Source organism: Oncorhynchus masou, chromosome 32 (genome assembly GCF_036934945.1).
Source record: "Oncorhynchus masou masou isolate Uvic2021 chromosome 32, UVic_Omas_1.1, whole genome shotgun sequence".
In the NCBI taxonomy this organism is placed as follows: Eukaryota; Metazoa; Chordata; class Actinopteri; order Salmoniformes; family Salmonidae; genus Oncorhynchus; species Oncorhynchus masou.
This window is the reverse complement of record NC_088243.1, coordinates 31,708,750-31,724,739: the sequence shown is the minus strand read 5'-3', so window position 1 is coordinate 31,724,739 and position 15,990 is coordinate 31,708,750. Positions and strand designations below refer to the sequence as shown.

General features: G+C 41.1%; 2 protein-coding genes across 4 annotated transcripts; both read right to left on the bottom strand.

The window, feature by feature from the left end:
- Window positions 1-37: 37 nt before the first annotated feature.
- LOC135525933 (signal recognition particle 14 kDa protein-like) lies at window positions 38-10,120 on the bottom strand. The gene is made up of 5 exons (XM_064953906.1): window positions 10,003-10,120; window positions 9,493-9,565; window positions 2,991-3,103; window positions 1,317-1,349; window positions 38-1,143 (listed from the first exon to the last, which is right to left on the bottom strand). The coding sequence occupies exons 1-5, from the start codon at window positions 10,024-10,026 to the stop codon at window positions 1,054-1,056; spliced, it is 333 nt and encodes a 110-aa protein (XP_064809978.1). The 5' UTR covers window positions 10,027-10,120; the 3' UTR covers window positions 38-1,053.
- An 86-nt stretch (window positions 10,121-10,206) lies between these two features.
- LOC135525929 (5'-3' exonuclease PLD4-like) lies at window positions 10,207-15,890 on the bottom strand. 3 transcript variants are annotated; one of them, XM_064953902.1, is made up of 11 exons: window positions 15,807-15,890; window positions 15,641-15,716; window positions 15,307-15,479; window positions 14,970-15,153; window positions 14,770-14,890; window positions 12,043-12,170; window positions 11,748-11,948; window positions 11,384-11,523; window positions 11,097-11,262; window positions 10,907-11,003; window positions 10,207-10,752 (listed from the first exon to the last, which is right to left on the bottom strand). In XM_064953902.1, exons 2-11 carry the CDS (start codon window positions 15,713-15,715, stop codon window positions 10,547-10,549), a joined length of 1,491 nt encoding a protein of 496 aa, XP_064809974.1. In that variant the 5' UTR covers window position 15,716; window positions 15,807-15,890; the 3' UTR covers window positions 10,207-10,546. The 3 variants fall into 3 exon arrangements, with proteins under 3 accessions (XP_064809974.1, XP_064809976.1, XP_064809975.1); XM_064953904.1 differs by having other exon boundaries at window positions 11,384-11,484; XM_064953903.1 differs by having other exon boundaries at window positions 15,641-15,732; window positions 15,807-15,879.
- Between the last annotated feature and the right edge of the window lie 100 nt (window positions 15,891-15,990).

Below are 15,990 nucleotides of genomic sequence, written 5' to 3'. Positions count from 1 at the left end.
TAGGTTTACACCCAGTAAGGAAAACCAAGCCTGTTGATTAAAAACTAAATTTATCAAGTACAAGGTTCTCTCTGTATCCATAAATCAAATATGCCTTTCAGCCACCAGTAAATATACTATATTATTCACAAGTTTCTAAATAATTTTCCCTTCACTCAATCTTCCATCACATGGCAATTACATCCTACAAATTAAGAGGCTGCAGCTTTTCTGCATTTGAATTGATAATACAACAGTACAATAGAGGCCTTACAATGTGTCAGCTAACTTTTGGATCCTCGCTTTACAGCTTAGCTTACAACTATGAATTTACCACCTTCATTAAGTGGACACATGAGTGACGAAGAACTAATTGGACCAATAAGGAACTCACCCATTTAATAATTTCTTCTTAAGTAAAAACAAAAACAATTCTGTATCTCACTTTCCACCATAAACTATAATAATCTAACATTTTCCGAATGGCAAAAGAAACATTCAGCCCCAACCCTAACAAATGCATGTGGCAGCTTCACTCGTAGTTAGTATATAGTTACACATTTAATCATCTATCCATAAATGGTTAAGACAAGGTCCGGTTGGAAAGTAAATCAGAACTTTAGTGAACATGTAATCAAATTGATGCATGCAAACCGAACTGACTAAATAGGTAGTTAAAATTAAAACGATTTGAAAGGCATTTTATCAACACGCTCCATCCTTTCCGTGACTACATAAACGATGCAGCTCTCTGTGTAACTTGGATCCAGGCCAGAGATGTTGACATGGGGGTGGGGGTGGGGGTTGGTCTAAAAAGGCAGCTCACTTATAGTATCCTCTGAGTGTTAAACTCCTCAGCTCTCCCTTCATCCCTATAGACCGATACCATTCACTGGCCAGGGAGGAGACACTGCTGTGTAAACAATGGCATGATGTCAAAGCAGTCCCCAGGTGGAAGATTGTGGGCCGCAGCCAGCAGCAGGAAGGATGGGTGTTGAGATGATAGTTAAGAGTGTTTCGAGGTGGTACAGGCAAGTCTGGGTTCCGCCAGTATGCTATGAAAGAGTCTGTTGCTCATTGGGTGGCTTTGGTTTTCTTGCTTTTGCTTTTCTTGTCTTTCTTCTTAAGGCCGTCCATATGTGCTCTCAGGAGGTTAGAGTATGCCTGACAAGTTGAAAAGAGAGAGAGCAGACAAGAGGAGTTTGTCAAGAGGAACGAGTTTAAATTATTTGCTAAATCATTTTTAGCATTACATAGATCTAGTCAAACAAGATAATGTGCATTCAGTGCTCCAGTGATGCATTTGTTACAAAAACCATACCACTGTCAGTACCTACCATCTGGAACTTGATTACTTCTTTGGTGCTAACCTGGCGATAAAAGGAAAACTGATTAGCACTACTGTCTGCAAGGTATAGCAAATCATATGGATTTATTTCAACAGCGAAGTTAGAGTTCAACATCATAGTAGCCTCAAAGCTAATCACTAAGCTAAGGATCCTGGGACGAAACACCTCTCTCTGCAACTGGATCCTGGACTTCCTGACGGGCCGCACCCAGATGGTGAGGGTAGGCAGCAACACATCTGCCACGCTGATCCTCAATACTGGAGGTCCCCAGGGGAGCGTGCTCAGTCCCCTCCTGTACCCCCTGTTCACCCAAGACTGCATGGCCAAGCACGACTCCAACACCATCCTTAAGTTTGCAGACGACACAACAGTGGCTGCCTGCCATACAGGACTTCTACACCAGGCAGTGTCAAAGGAAGGCCCTTAACTGTCAAAGACCCCAGCCACCCCAATCATAGACTGTTCCCTCTACTACCGCATGGTAGGCGGTACCGGAGTGCCAAGTCTAGGACAAAAAGGCTTCTCAACAGTTTTTACCCCCAAGCCATAAGACTCCTGAACAGGTAATCAAATGGCTACCTGGACTATTTGCATTGTGTGCCCCCCCCCCCAACCCCTATTTTTACACTGCTGCTACGCTCTGTTTATCATATATGCATAGTCACTTTAACTATACATTCATGTACAAACTACATAAAATTGGGCCGACCAACCAGTGCTCCCGCACATTGGCTAACTGGGCTATCTGCATTGTCCCACCCACCAACCCCTATTTTACACTACTGCTACTCTCTATTCATCATATATGCATAGTCACTTTAACCATATCTACATGTACATACTACCTCAATCAGCCTGACTAACTGGTGTCTGTATGTAGCCTTGCTACTTTTATAGCCTCGCTACTGTATATAGCCTGTCTTTTTACTGTTGTTTTATTTCTTTACCTACCTATTGTTCACCTAATACCTTTTTTGCACTCTTGGTTAGAGCCTGTAAGTCTACAACTGTCTACAACAGTTGTATTTGGCGTACGTGACAAATAAACTTTGATTTGATGTCAGAACACCCAAGAGCAATGGACAACATCTGATTACTAAGTAGACAGAATAGATTCCGACCCTACGCTTGCTTACAGCTGCACTGGGGTCGGATAGGCTTGCTGTTTACATTAAGCCACCGCAGATCCAGCTCAGAAATCGCACCTCAACCCAGGGATGTGAAATTGCGTTGCGCTCAGAAATTGTACGTTTTGAAGTAAAGTGCTAGTTTAATTAAACTGCTGTTTTCATCCTCATGCTAGCTAGCAGTAGCCACAGCAACCATTATGGAATGGCACGTCGCATTGAACAACAAAGGAGCTTATTGGCTGACACTGTCATTACAAAATGGCTGTGGCTTATGCAACCAAGCATGAGGACGAAAAGGGCAGGTTCCTGAAAAACAAGCAATCTCGCACCGGTTCCAGTGTCTTAATCGAAACAGGAAGTCTGTCCGACCCCAGTGCAGCTATACGCAAGGGGGAGTCTGAATCTAGTCTGGCTAAATACTAAGTAGAGATGTATGGACTAATTGCCTGACTAGGTAAGAAAAATATTTTATTCTAAAAATCAACCAAACCATCATAAATCACTTCTTTGCCACATGATGTTGTAGACTTACCACTGTGCTGATTTTCTTCTTGCCGTCTGACGCTCTGAGTAGACACTTGTTGTCTGCTGGTTCATAACTCTCTGGGTGGCCTTTTCTGGGGACTGGTTTGGTTCTCCCGTCATCTGTAAAGTTCATGACAACAAACTACAGGTCAACAGGATTACTCACTGTATTTGGACTGATTAGACAGCCTTAGATTAAATAACCCTGAAGCAACTACCAGCAGATGAAGTCACAAAAAACGAAAAAAAAAAAAAAAAAAAAATCACAGAAAAATAAATATTACACAATTAAAACATTTGCGCTGAGAAAAGCACCGGGGATGGACAGCTTTCCCATAGAATTGTATTTTATATTTTGGGACAAGGTATCGCCTCTATTTACGTAAATAACAACTCATGTCACTCAATTCAGTACTTCCTAGGTCCATGTATCAAACAGTTATTTCAGTTATATTAAAACCAGTCGATTCTGGAGTTCAACAGATTAGACCCATACATTTTATATAAATGCAACAATAAAATGATTAAACTCAAGGGCAACAGAATAGCAAAAGTATTCCCAGATTTGATACATATTAATCAAACAGTGTTTATTAAACATAGACACTTAAAATACAAGAACATTTCTCAGTATAATACAATACGCAAAAAGACAAGATGTAGATTTCTCAATGGCTGTTGATGCAAGAAATGCTTTTGGCCGTCCTTGGAAGCATTCAACTTCCCAGCTGAAATAATACATTAAATTAAAATATATAAATATCCAAAAACAAAAACACAGTACATACCCCATAATGACAAAGCGAATACAGGTTTAGAATTTTGAGCCAAGGACTGAGCCAAGGACTGAGCCAAGGACGACATGCTTTCTGGTAAGTTGAGGGGTGTTAATTCACCTGTTTCCATACATTTTTCATTTTAAAACATTTATCTTACAAAGGAGTTGTTTAACTGCTTAACTATTTATCTCTACTTGGAATTGTATTTGGGATTTTTTAACTTGTTTTTTCCTAATCTTTACAGGAAAATGCCACAGGCACTATCTGATGTGTGGAGCCATTTCAATGCAGATAATGTAGAAGGAAAAGCTGTGTACATTTGCAAATACTGTGCCAAATCATATGTGACAAATGCAACAAAGATGCAGAATCATCTGGCCAAGTACATAAAGTTCCCTCGGCGCTCACAACAAGCAAACTCCATCTACTTCTATTCGAGGTGAAAATGATGAATCAGACACCTTACGATAGCAACAGCTCATGGTCCTCCTGGAATCAGAAGTTTTTTTGACTCAATGGACGAACATTGTCAGAGAAATGCTGATGAATGTTTTGCTCGAGCTGTGTATGCAATTGGTTCACCTCTAATGCTCACAGGCAATGTGTATTGGAAGAGATTTCTGAATGTTCTTCGCCCAACATACACCCCTCCAACCAAACATGCTTTATCTACTAATTTGCTGGATGCAGAGTTAAAGTGAAAGTCAAGCAAATCGTAGAGAAAGCAGACTGTATTGCAATCATCTCTGATGGGTAGTCGAATGTTTGTGGGCAAGGAATAATTAACTACATCTCCACCCTTCAACCAGTAATCTACAAGAGCACAGACAAGGGACAACAGACACACCGGTCACTAAATTGCAGATGTGCTGAAGGCAGTCAACGACCTTTGACCACAGCATGTATTTGCACTGGTGACAGACAATGCTGGAACATGAAGGCTGCTTCGTCTAAAGTGGAGTCCAACCCTTGTGTCACACCGATTGGCTGTGCTGCTCATGCATTGAATCTGCTCAACAAAACAACAAAATTGGATGTTCTGAGTCCATGTCAATGAATAAATCACATTAAGATTTGAGACAAATTTAGATTAAAGGGGGTTTACACTCCAATCGCGCATCTGGCCCTTTAATTGCACATCTAGCAAGTGAGGAATGTGTGGTCTAAATTGCCGGTCTAGCGATGTTTCTGTGCTGCTGCTGCTCATTTCATGGCAAAGTGCACAAATAGCAAAGAATAGATACAAATTATATACTTACTCATGATATACTTCTGCCAGGTAAGCCAGTTAACATTTAATTTAAATGTTTTTGGGGAAAGTACTTCTGCCAACCCACAAGATGGTTATCACATCCACTGGCTACACACAGAGTGATAAACAAAAGCGCACACCACACAGACAGAGGGGCAATATTGTTGGAAATGAATAGGCAGATAGTGTGTTAGGTTTGGGTTGTTAAGCCAAGTGGCTATCCAGGGATGGTATAATCTAAATGTTGCGTTCCTTAGATAGTAGCTGGGAGCTTGCGGTGTCTGATACTTGTGAGATTTGTTTATGACAGTTTGCTGTGGAGCACGTGAAAATTACATGCACTTTCAGAAATCCCACTATGCCCTCAGACTAACCATAAAACAAGCAAAGCGTCAATACAGGATTAAGATTGAATCCTACTACACCTGCTCTGACACTCGTCAGATGTGGCAGGGCTTGAAAACTATTACAGACTACAAAGGGAAACCCAAACGCGAGCTGCCCAGTGGCGCGAGCCTACCACATGAGCTAAATGCCTTTTATGTTCGCTTTGAGGCAAGCAACACTGATGCATGCACGAGAGCACCAGCTGTTCTGGATGACTGTGTGATAACGCTCTCGGTAGCTGATGTGAACAAAACCTTTAAACAGGTCAACAGTCACAAAGCCGCTGGGCCAGACGGATTACCAGGACGTGTACTTAAAGCTTGCGCGGACCAACTGTCAAGAGTCTTCACTAACATTTTCAACCCCCCCCTGACTGAGTCTGTAATACCTACATGTTTCAAATAGACTACCATAGTCCCTGTGACCAAGGAAGCGAAGGTGACCTGCCTAAATGATTACCACCCCATGGCACTCAGGTCGGTAGCCATGACGTGCATTGAAAGGCTGGTCATGACTCACATCAACAGCATCCTCCCGGACACCCTAGACCCATTCCAATTCGCATACCACCCCAACAGATGACGCAATCTCAATTGCACTCCACAACGCCCTTTCTCACCTGGATAAAAGGAACACGTGAGAATGCTGTTAATCGACTACAGCTCAGCATTCAACACCATATTGCCCACGAAGCTGCTTGTTTGTTACCTATGCATAGTCACTTCACTCCCAACTACATGTACAGATTACCTCAACTAGCCTGTACCCGTGCACACTGACTGGTACCAGAGCCACCTCCTGTATATAGCCTTGTTATTCTTATTGTGTTACTTTTTACTTGGTAAATACCAAGTTGGTAAATACTTTCTTCTTCTAGAACTGCACTGTTGGTTAAGGGCTATTAAGTAAGCATTTCACGGTAAAGTCTACACTTGTTGTATTTGGCACATGTGGCAAATAAAGTTTGATTTGATTTAAAGAGGAACACAAAGGATGGAGCTAAGAACATTAACACCTTCTTAGTTAAGAACACTATAACATGGAAGAAAATGAAACAGATTGGTTCTTTGTACAATATTACTGCCTAAAAACACACCACTATGGAACAATCCTTGGATAGCTTTTCAGAATCCACTGATAAATTGACTCACATGGAAAACTAAAGGCATAGAAACCGTAAATGACGTGGTAAAAGTAAATAAATATTTCCCTGCCAGAATTAAAAAGCAATTTTGGACTGACCAATGTAGACATGATCAAATATACTGTATGCAACTTAAAAGTTTTATTTCACATAAGCTTTCAGGTCAAAATTGGGACATCAGAGCAAAATTGAGGGAATCCTATTTGAATCAGAAAAAGATACTTTAAAAAAAAAAATGTAAGCTATTGGAACCAACAAATAAAAATAACTGATATTGGCACAAGATGTAGGGAGTGTTTGTTATATTAAAACCAAATTACCGTTAACAAAAATGTGCTTAACCCAGTATAAATTAATGTATAGAATTTATTATACAACAGACAAAATTCAAATTATACAGCACCATGGCAAAGTCATGTCGTAAGTGTAAAACTAACAATGACTCAATAATGAATGCATTCTGGCAGTGTTATAAAGTCCAAAAGTTATGAGCAGAATTAGAAAGCTGGCTGTAGGAAGTTTTACAATGTAAATGTACGTTTAATCTGTCTTATTGGCATTTTTCAAGACATGGCATATGGGAGTGTGGTGAGATAAACAATATTGTTCAAACCATTGGGTGTCACTTATATCGAAGAAGCTATTACTTAAATACTGGAAGTTAAATGATACTCCAATGTTGAGATAATGGAAGAATCAAATGCTGTATTTAAATATTGAAAAAATCTGGCAACAAACAGAAACAACATAACACAATATAAAAAAGTAATATGCGGTAGTCTTAAAAGTATTAGAAACAACATTGGGTGTGGATACGTTGGGGACATTTGGGTCTGAACATATGTGATATTATACATCTAGGTGGAAAGGTATTACGGCTGTCCCCGACTAAAAAAAATAGTGTGACCGAAAGCCGACCAATTGATTGGTAGAAATGTTTTACAATGTATTTTTCCATATATAGACACACCCTATGTGTTTTGATGAAATCAAATATACGCTTGTCTAATGAAATACATCACAAATAACTCAAGAGGGAGCCAGAGATCAAGATAACCAGAAGCGAAAAACCTTAACCTAACCCGACTATTCTCCTTCAGGTCCTACTGGCTTTCACAACAGTTACTATCCTGAAGATGGTGTTAATAGGCTACACGAGGAGTTGGTAACCTTTCTCATGTGGAAAGCCAATTTATCTTAAAATTCCTACCGATCTGCGTGCCAGTTATGGTTCTTATACACAATTTCGTGGAACAGTTTCATTTAATTTATAATAACGTCTTCATATCTAAAAATCATTGTCATGTGGTTAATCAAAATTCTATCCAAATGTAAATAAAAATGATACAAACCCAAAAAGTAACTTTATTGCCAACTATGTAAAAAATAGCCTACACAAAGCAACAAATAAAAATATTGCAGCCTGCAGGTAGAAAATATCCTAAATATTGGCTACACATGGCCTTTCTGCAATGAACTTGAAACATTGTATCAACTATCAAGCTAGCAAACTTGCAATTTATAAAATATTCTGGGCCCTCAGAGTTTCCCGTGCCAGTAAAGTCCTGGAAAGATTTTTCAACTATTGTCATTCTCAATGTATGTAAAAACAGACTTTGTTTGCTTGCTGTTTGAGGTTAAGAAAACATTACTTTGTGAAGCTCCACAGCTCATTAGTGGTGGTGCGTTAAGCCAACCAGAAATACTATCAGATCCCCAAATGGGCACATTTATATGCCTACATTTCCGCGCCTACAGGTAGCCTACCTCTATGCGTGATCAGTGCGAGTCCTTACTCAACATTCACAGTAGAGCTCCAAACAAAGACAATGACTAAAATTGACATAACTTGTAAATGTAATGAACCAAAACTTGTTTCGCACAAGTGTAGCATGGGTTGTGCGCTCTACAAACAACGTGTCCACTCTGACAATGATCATGGTAAAAGACTGGAATAATAATATATTGAAAGTATTAACATAAATTACCATAACCAAACAAAAACTGTAGATTACAAATTAAAGGTAAATATAAATTATTACTGATGATATGCAATGGGGAATTGATACACTTAATAATCAAGGCAAACAATTCACACAATTAAGTTATGAAATAATGAACGTGCACAAATTGGCAGTAGAGTAATTTCTGGAGTGAGACGTGCATTTTAGCCTCACAGACCTTCTTGGACTGTGCCATCCACCCGGCCTCCGCAATGGATTAAGATTAGTCTCAGCCTCCCCAATGGATTTGTTCACTGAGATGGGCGCGAATCAGACAGGCGTCTTGTGCCATAAAAATATATATTTGCTACCGCTCGACTAAAAATACATTCCCGTCGACCAACAGCCAAACAATACACCGTCGACTAATTGGGGTCAGCCCTAAAAGGTATGCATGTTAAATATGCACTATGCAGAATCGCTACGCAATTTCATGGTTGCTAAAATTCTAATAGTTTGCGTGACAAAACCAGCAAGTATAGTGTAGAGTATCATTTTACTGTCTAAACCACTGAAATATATTTTCCATAACCAAAAACATTGTATTTAAAGCTGGTGTACAAAACTGAAAGTAAGAGGCAAAAATGTTACTTATCAGGAAGCATAGAAATAGCACACATAACATATCTACCGTTTCTAAGAGACTTGCGTCCAATGAGAATGATAGTTCTATAACTTACATGTGTGTGAGAATTTGGTGGAGTTGCCCAAAAAGTAACATATTGCTGCTTTAAGTTTGTTTTTGTCTATGCATGTTTGCTTGTAAAAAAAAGCTGGAAAAAGTTAAATAAAATGTACAAATAAATATCACTGTAAATGTAAACCTCGGAGGTTGAGCTCAAAAGAGGATATAGGCCTAATATGAACATTTCCTGGAAGAACTGAAGGATAAACTCTTCCACCAAATAACGTTAAGTCACAGGTGACAAGATCTGAGCACTTACATTTCTTTAACGTGATGGCAACACTGCCTGTGGTCCTGCATTTCTGGAACAGCCGTGTCAGCTCCGTCAAAAACTAGAGGAAAATAATCAGATGTAATTTAGGTTCGTTAACAGTGATATCAACTGTGGTGGTAGCTTGTAACGTTATGTTAATACTAGCCAGCTGGCTAATGAGCTAACGTTAGCTACCTAACTCGCCGACATATATCCATGTGTGTGTAACGTTAGATATATTTTTTCGAACTCACTCTCTACGACCTAGCTATCTTGCTAGCTACTTCTAACTAAAAACGTGTCCAGTATTTCTTATTCTATAAAGCTGACCACAGAAGCAATCCAAACTAATAGTTAGCAAATGCTAGCTATGGCGGTAGAGCAAGTTAGCAGGCAGACGTGGTTTATTTTCCACTTATGCCAATGCAGAATACTTATCAAACTAAACCAGTCTTCTAATAGTGACAGTATCTAACTAAGATGTACTACATTAGTCGATGGGGCTTTCTATCATACCGAGTCGTTTTCAAGTAGTACCATGATTCCCACTGCAATTCTGTAACTTCAGCTAGCTGGCTAGCCCGTCAGAAGCACACGTACTACAACATGAAATTCTGCTCCGTGACCTTTCAACTTACAAAGTACACGCTGAATAATTTACATTACCGCCATCTAGTGTAGAGGAAAAAAACACAAACCCTTGAATAAACTAGACAGAGCTCAATCTTTTGCTGCCTTTATTTCAAATGAATGAACTTGTATAATACAATTTCGTTGCAAAAATAATTAGCAATAAAGTACATCACGAAACTGCATTTATCAGCTTGTGAAAGGTAACACAGTGAAGTATGAAACATTCCAAAAGTACATTTTCTGTAGGAAAAAAAGGTAACAAGTGGCCTAACAAACAATGATGCAAATCATGTGTTCAGTTGCAACGTCCCTTATAGAAACAACCCAAGGCTAGAAAAAGCAGCCAAACAGGCTTACTGTTATTTCCCTAAGCCATACTTAAAGTAAACATTGTTATAGCTAAGTGTATGGATGGTAGTCAAAGCACCTATCCTTTTGAGAGTGCACAATCAGGGTGATGCCCCAAGTCAGCAAAACATACAGTAAACTGAGAGTGCCAGTCCCTGTCAAACACTGCTCTGAGCTGCCCCTGCAGAGCCTGGGTCCCCCCGGGCCAGTTTGGTGTGTGTTGGGAAACCACCAGCCCCACTCCAGCTGTGGTGTTGAAGTAGTCAGCAGACCAGTTAGACGTCCCTGAGGGGCAGAAGGATTTGGAATTCAGGCTGTTCGTTACATGTAATGCCTTCATATATACAGCTGTGTCTGTTCACAATAAAGTAGCATCATATTCAACTATTTTCTGAAAAATTTACTGTAGGCCTTGTTGTTAGACCTGTCTAACACTTACCAATATATGCCACTCTATCAGTCACCATGTATTTATTATGGTTTACTCTGGAGTAGGGAATCTCTGACTGGTTCCCTACTGGCACAATGGACAGTTTCTGAAAAAGAGGAAAATCTGGCATTACAGTACAGAAAGGAAGACAACCACATGGTTGAATAATAATACCAGTAGGCTATATGTGTCTTCCTACCACTTGAATGCTGATGTTATGGGCAGGGTAATTCAGGGAGGCTAGAGACTGAAGGAAAGGTAGCATGGCTGGATCAGAATCACGTCCACAGCTGACCAGCAGACGGACCTTAACATTCCGCTCAAAAGCAGCTCTCTTTAATGCATCATCAATGGCCGGCCAGTACCTAAAGGATGAATTAGAGGTTGATTAAATTAATCTAAGAATAAAACAAGAAGGCAGAGTTGTAAGTAAAACTCAAGGGCGTATTGAAAAATGCTATGAGCCTGGTAGGACAGTAGGTTCACCTTTGAGGGTGTATGAAGCGTGTGGTGGGAAAATACTCCATGACTGCCACATCAATGAAGTGCTGTGCCCCTGATATCACTGAGAGGATGGCATTCAGGTCCTGAGTCCGAGATGTTGGGCAGAAAGAGGGAGGAGAACCCTGGGAGAGAGAGGGCAGACATGCCATGGGAAGAAAGAGGTCTGTGAGGAGTAGAACTGTGATGTGATGGTCATTAGATGAGAAATAAATCTCCATTCAACCTGTTATGTGTTGGACAATGGGCATGCTCTTTAATTCTTTCAGGTTTTATTCAGATGCTATTGGTTTTATGATCTGGGCCCTCTGAAAGCACAGAATGGGGACGTGAAACAGAAGGGACTCACTGTAATGTAGATTTTGCTTGAAACATTATCAGCCTTCAGCAGAAAGGGATGCTCTTTGTTGATGGCAGTGTCATATTTGGAGGGCCAAGGGTCTGGGATGGAGGTGTTGAGATGACCCATCACCCAGTAGGACTCAAATATCTTTTGTAGGTCTTCAGCCAGACTTGAGCAGTTGTAGATCACCACTCCCAGTTCCTTAACCTAAGATGATAGTGCATTGTTACCTGTCATGACACATGTAGGAGCAAAGCGAGTGGAGTATTCAAAGTCTACTATATCATCACTAGACCTTTACCTGTGTAAGAGCCCTCCAATCCATGTTGGCACTTCCAAGGAATATGTGTCTCCTATCAACAATCCAGAACTTGCTGTGGAGTACACCCCCAGTCAAACGTCCAAAGTGCACCTTTCTTACTTGGACTCCTACAGAAAACCAATGAAATTACATTTAAAGATTAAAATACAGTAGGATAATATACAAGGTACACTGGCTTCATAAACAAGTGCATCGATGACGTCGTCGCCACAGTGACCGTACGTACAAACCCCAACCATAAGCCATGGATTACAGGCAACATCCGCACTGAGCTAAAAGGCTAGAGCTGCCGCTTTCAAAGAGTGGGACTATAACCTGGAAGCTTATAAGTATCCTGCTATGCCCTCCATCAAACAGGCAAAGCGTCTATACAGGACTAAGATTGAATCATACTACACCGGCTCCGACGCTGGTCGGATGTGGCAGGGCTTGCAAACCATTACATACTACAAAGGGAAGCACAGCCGAGAGCTGCCCAATGACACGAGCCTACCAGACAAGCTAAACGACTTCTATGCTCGCTTCGAGGCAAATAACATTGAAACATGCATGAGAGCACCAGCTGTTCCGGATGACTGTGTGATCACGCTCTCCGCAGCCGATGTGAGTAAGACCTTTAAACAGATCAACATTCCAAGGCCGCAGGGCAGACGGATTACCAGGACGTGTACTGCGAGCATGCGCTGACCAATTGGCAAGTGCCTTCACTGACATTTTCAACCTCTCCATGCCCGAAATCTGTAATACCAAAATGTTTTAAGCAGACCACCATAGTCTCTGTGCCCAAGAACACTAAGGTAACCTGCCTAAATGACTACCGATCCGTAGCGCTCACGTTTGTAGCCATGAAGTGCTTTGAAAGGCTGGTCATGGCTCACATCAACACCCTTATCCCAGAAACCCTAGACCCACTCCAATTTGCATACCGCCCTAACAGATCCACAGATGATGCAATCTTTATTGCACTCCACACTGCCCTTTCCCATCTGGGCAAAAGGAACACCTATGTGAGAATGTTATTCATTAACTACAGCTCAGCGTTCAACACTATTAGTGCCCTCAAAGCTAATCAATAAGCTAAGGATCCTGGGACTAAACACCTCCCTCTGAAACTGGATCCTGGACTTACTGACAAGCCGCCCCCAGGTGGTAAGGGTAGGTAACACCACATCCGCCACACTGATCCTCGACGCAAGGGCCCCTCAGGGGTGCGTGCTCAGTCCCTTCCTGTACTTCCTATTCACTCATGACTGCACGGCCTGGCATGACTCCAACACCATTAAGTTTTCTGATGACACAACAGTGGTAGGCCTGATCACCGACAACGACGAGACAGCCTATAGAGAGGAGGTCAGAGACCTGGCCGTGTGGTGCCAAGACAACAATCTCTCCCTCAAAGTGATAAAGGTGAAAAAAAATGGAAAAATGACAAAAGGAGATGATTGTGCACTACAGGAAAAGGAGGCCCGAACACGCCCCCATTCTCATCGACTGGGCTGTAGTGGAGCAGGTTGAGAGCTTCAAGTTCCTTGGTGTCCACATCACCAACAAACTAACATGGCCCAAGCACACCAAGACAGTCGTGAAGAGAACACGACAAAACCTATTCCCCCTCAGGAGACTGAAAAGATTTGGCATGGGTCCTCAGATCCTCCAAAGGTTCTACAGTTGCACCATCGAAAGCATCTTGACTGGTTGCATCACTGCCTGGTATGGCAACTGCTCGGCCTCCGACCGCAAGGTACTACAGAGGGTAGTGCGTATGGCCCAGTACATCACCGGGGCCAAGCTTCCTGCCATCCAGGACCTCTATACCAGGCGGTGTCAGAGGAAGGCCCTAAAAATGGTCAAAGACTCCAGCCACCCTAGTCATAGACTGTTCATTCTCTAACACACAGGAAGCAGTACCCGGAGCACCAAGAGGCTTCTAAACAGCTTCTACCCCCAAGCCATAAGACTCCTGAACATCTAATCAAATAGCTACCCAGACTATTTGCATTGCCCCCCTTTTCACTGCTGCTACTCTCTGTTTATTATCTATGCATAGTCACTTTAATTCTACCTGCATGGACATATTACCTCGATTAACCGGTGCCCCCACACATTGTACCGCTACCCCATGTATATAGTCTCGCTATTGTTATTTTACTGCTGCTCTTTAATTACTTGTTACTTTTATATTATTCTTTTTCATATTTTTTAAACTGCATTGTTGGTTAGGGGCTTGTAAGTAAGCATTTCACTGTAAGGTCTACACCCGTTGTATTTGACACGGGACTAATAAAATTTGATTTGTTTCCCAACCATTGTCCTCCAGTTCCCCCAACAGTACACATTTTCATTGTAGCCCTGGACAAATGCATCTCACTCAACTCATTGAGGGCTTGATGATTTGGGGCGGCAGGTAGCCTAGTGGTTAGAGAATTGGGACAGTAACCGAAAGGTAGCAGGATCGAATCACAGAGCTGACAAGGTAAAAATCTGTCATTCTGCCCCGGAACAATGCAGTTAACCCACTGTTCCCCGGTAGGCCGCCATTGTAAATAAGAATTTGTTCCTAACTGACTTGCCTAATTAAACAAGGTAAAAATATGTTTTATTTTAGTCTGCATGTTGAATCAGGTGTGTGTGTCCAGGGTTACAATAAAAATGTCTACTGTAGGGGCTACTGGAGGACCAGGGTTGGTTTAAGGGATGTTTTCAGACCTTTCTGTCTCAGAACTTGTAGATCTGTGGAGTTTGTCAGCATAGAGGGAATACTCGTCACAACCCTCACTGATACGTTTCTGGAAGGCAAAGCTCCAAGCTGCTCCAGTATGTCCTTTCCCTGTTGATGACATTAGATAAAGTGCAGGCAAATTTACAGGGATGAATTTGCCTGCACTGGCTTTTTTTTAATAACTCACAGGTAAGTCAGTGGAAGAGTTCATATTGATGTCATCACCGGTAAGAGTCCAGTAGAAGGAAGCCACATCGACTTGGTTAGTTGCCATGGACAGGAGATCTCTCCAGGCCTTGTCCACTGGGGTCCCAAAGGTTGCATTGTCGTCATATTTCATATACAGGGGAATGCTCTCCACAAGGATAATTCTGAGGAATTCACAACAGGACCTCTTAATTACTAGTCTTTGGAGATGATTACAAACGGGAAACAAAGCATCCAATTCCCTTGAAAAAAATGGCACTGTTTTACATTGTCAATTGTGTTAAAGCAAAAACGTATACTGTGTATATGAAGCTCACCGGCTTTGCTCATCAGAAATGTTATTTTGATCTGTTCTTGTTTCTTGGAAGAGCTTGTCATTTTGGAAATGCTCTTCTTCTGTGCACTTGTCCAATATAGAAAAGGAGAGCAGTACACCCAAAGCAGTCAAACATCCTACAACCACAGCTATAGACACAAGCCGTTTTGAGCCCTGAGAGCACGGACACACAACCAAGTGTGATGTTTATGAAAAATGAGGACAGAAAAAATGTATTTCAACATAAATATGAACAATAGTTAGAACAGACTTCAGTTGTAGACAGATAAGATTCTACTGAAAAGTTTGACAAATGCTTGACAAGCAACTCTTACCCTTCGGTTGGGAACATAGCTATCATGTAAAGTCTTGTAAGGAGAGGACATCTCTGGCACTAATGTTCCTGGCATCCTGTTGAAATTCAGACCTAAAATGTAATTGATCATCAATATAATTTTAAACATACATTTAAACAGCATTTAACATACAAAAACGACTTACAGAATAAAGCAGGTGTTGTCTACTACAAGGGATTTGTTTCTTCCTCTAATCCACAGAAACTGATATGAAACTAAGAAGTATGACATTTACTGTACAGAGTAACATACATGGTTCCTGTTTTTTCTTTCATTTCTCTTTCTGACAGATCAGGACATATAAATACAATGACTTGTAAAACATGTAA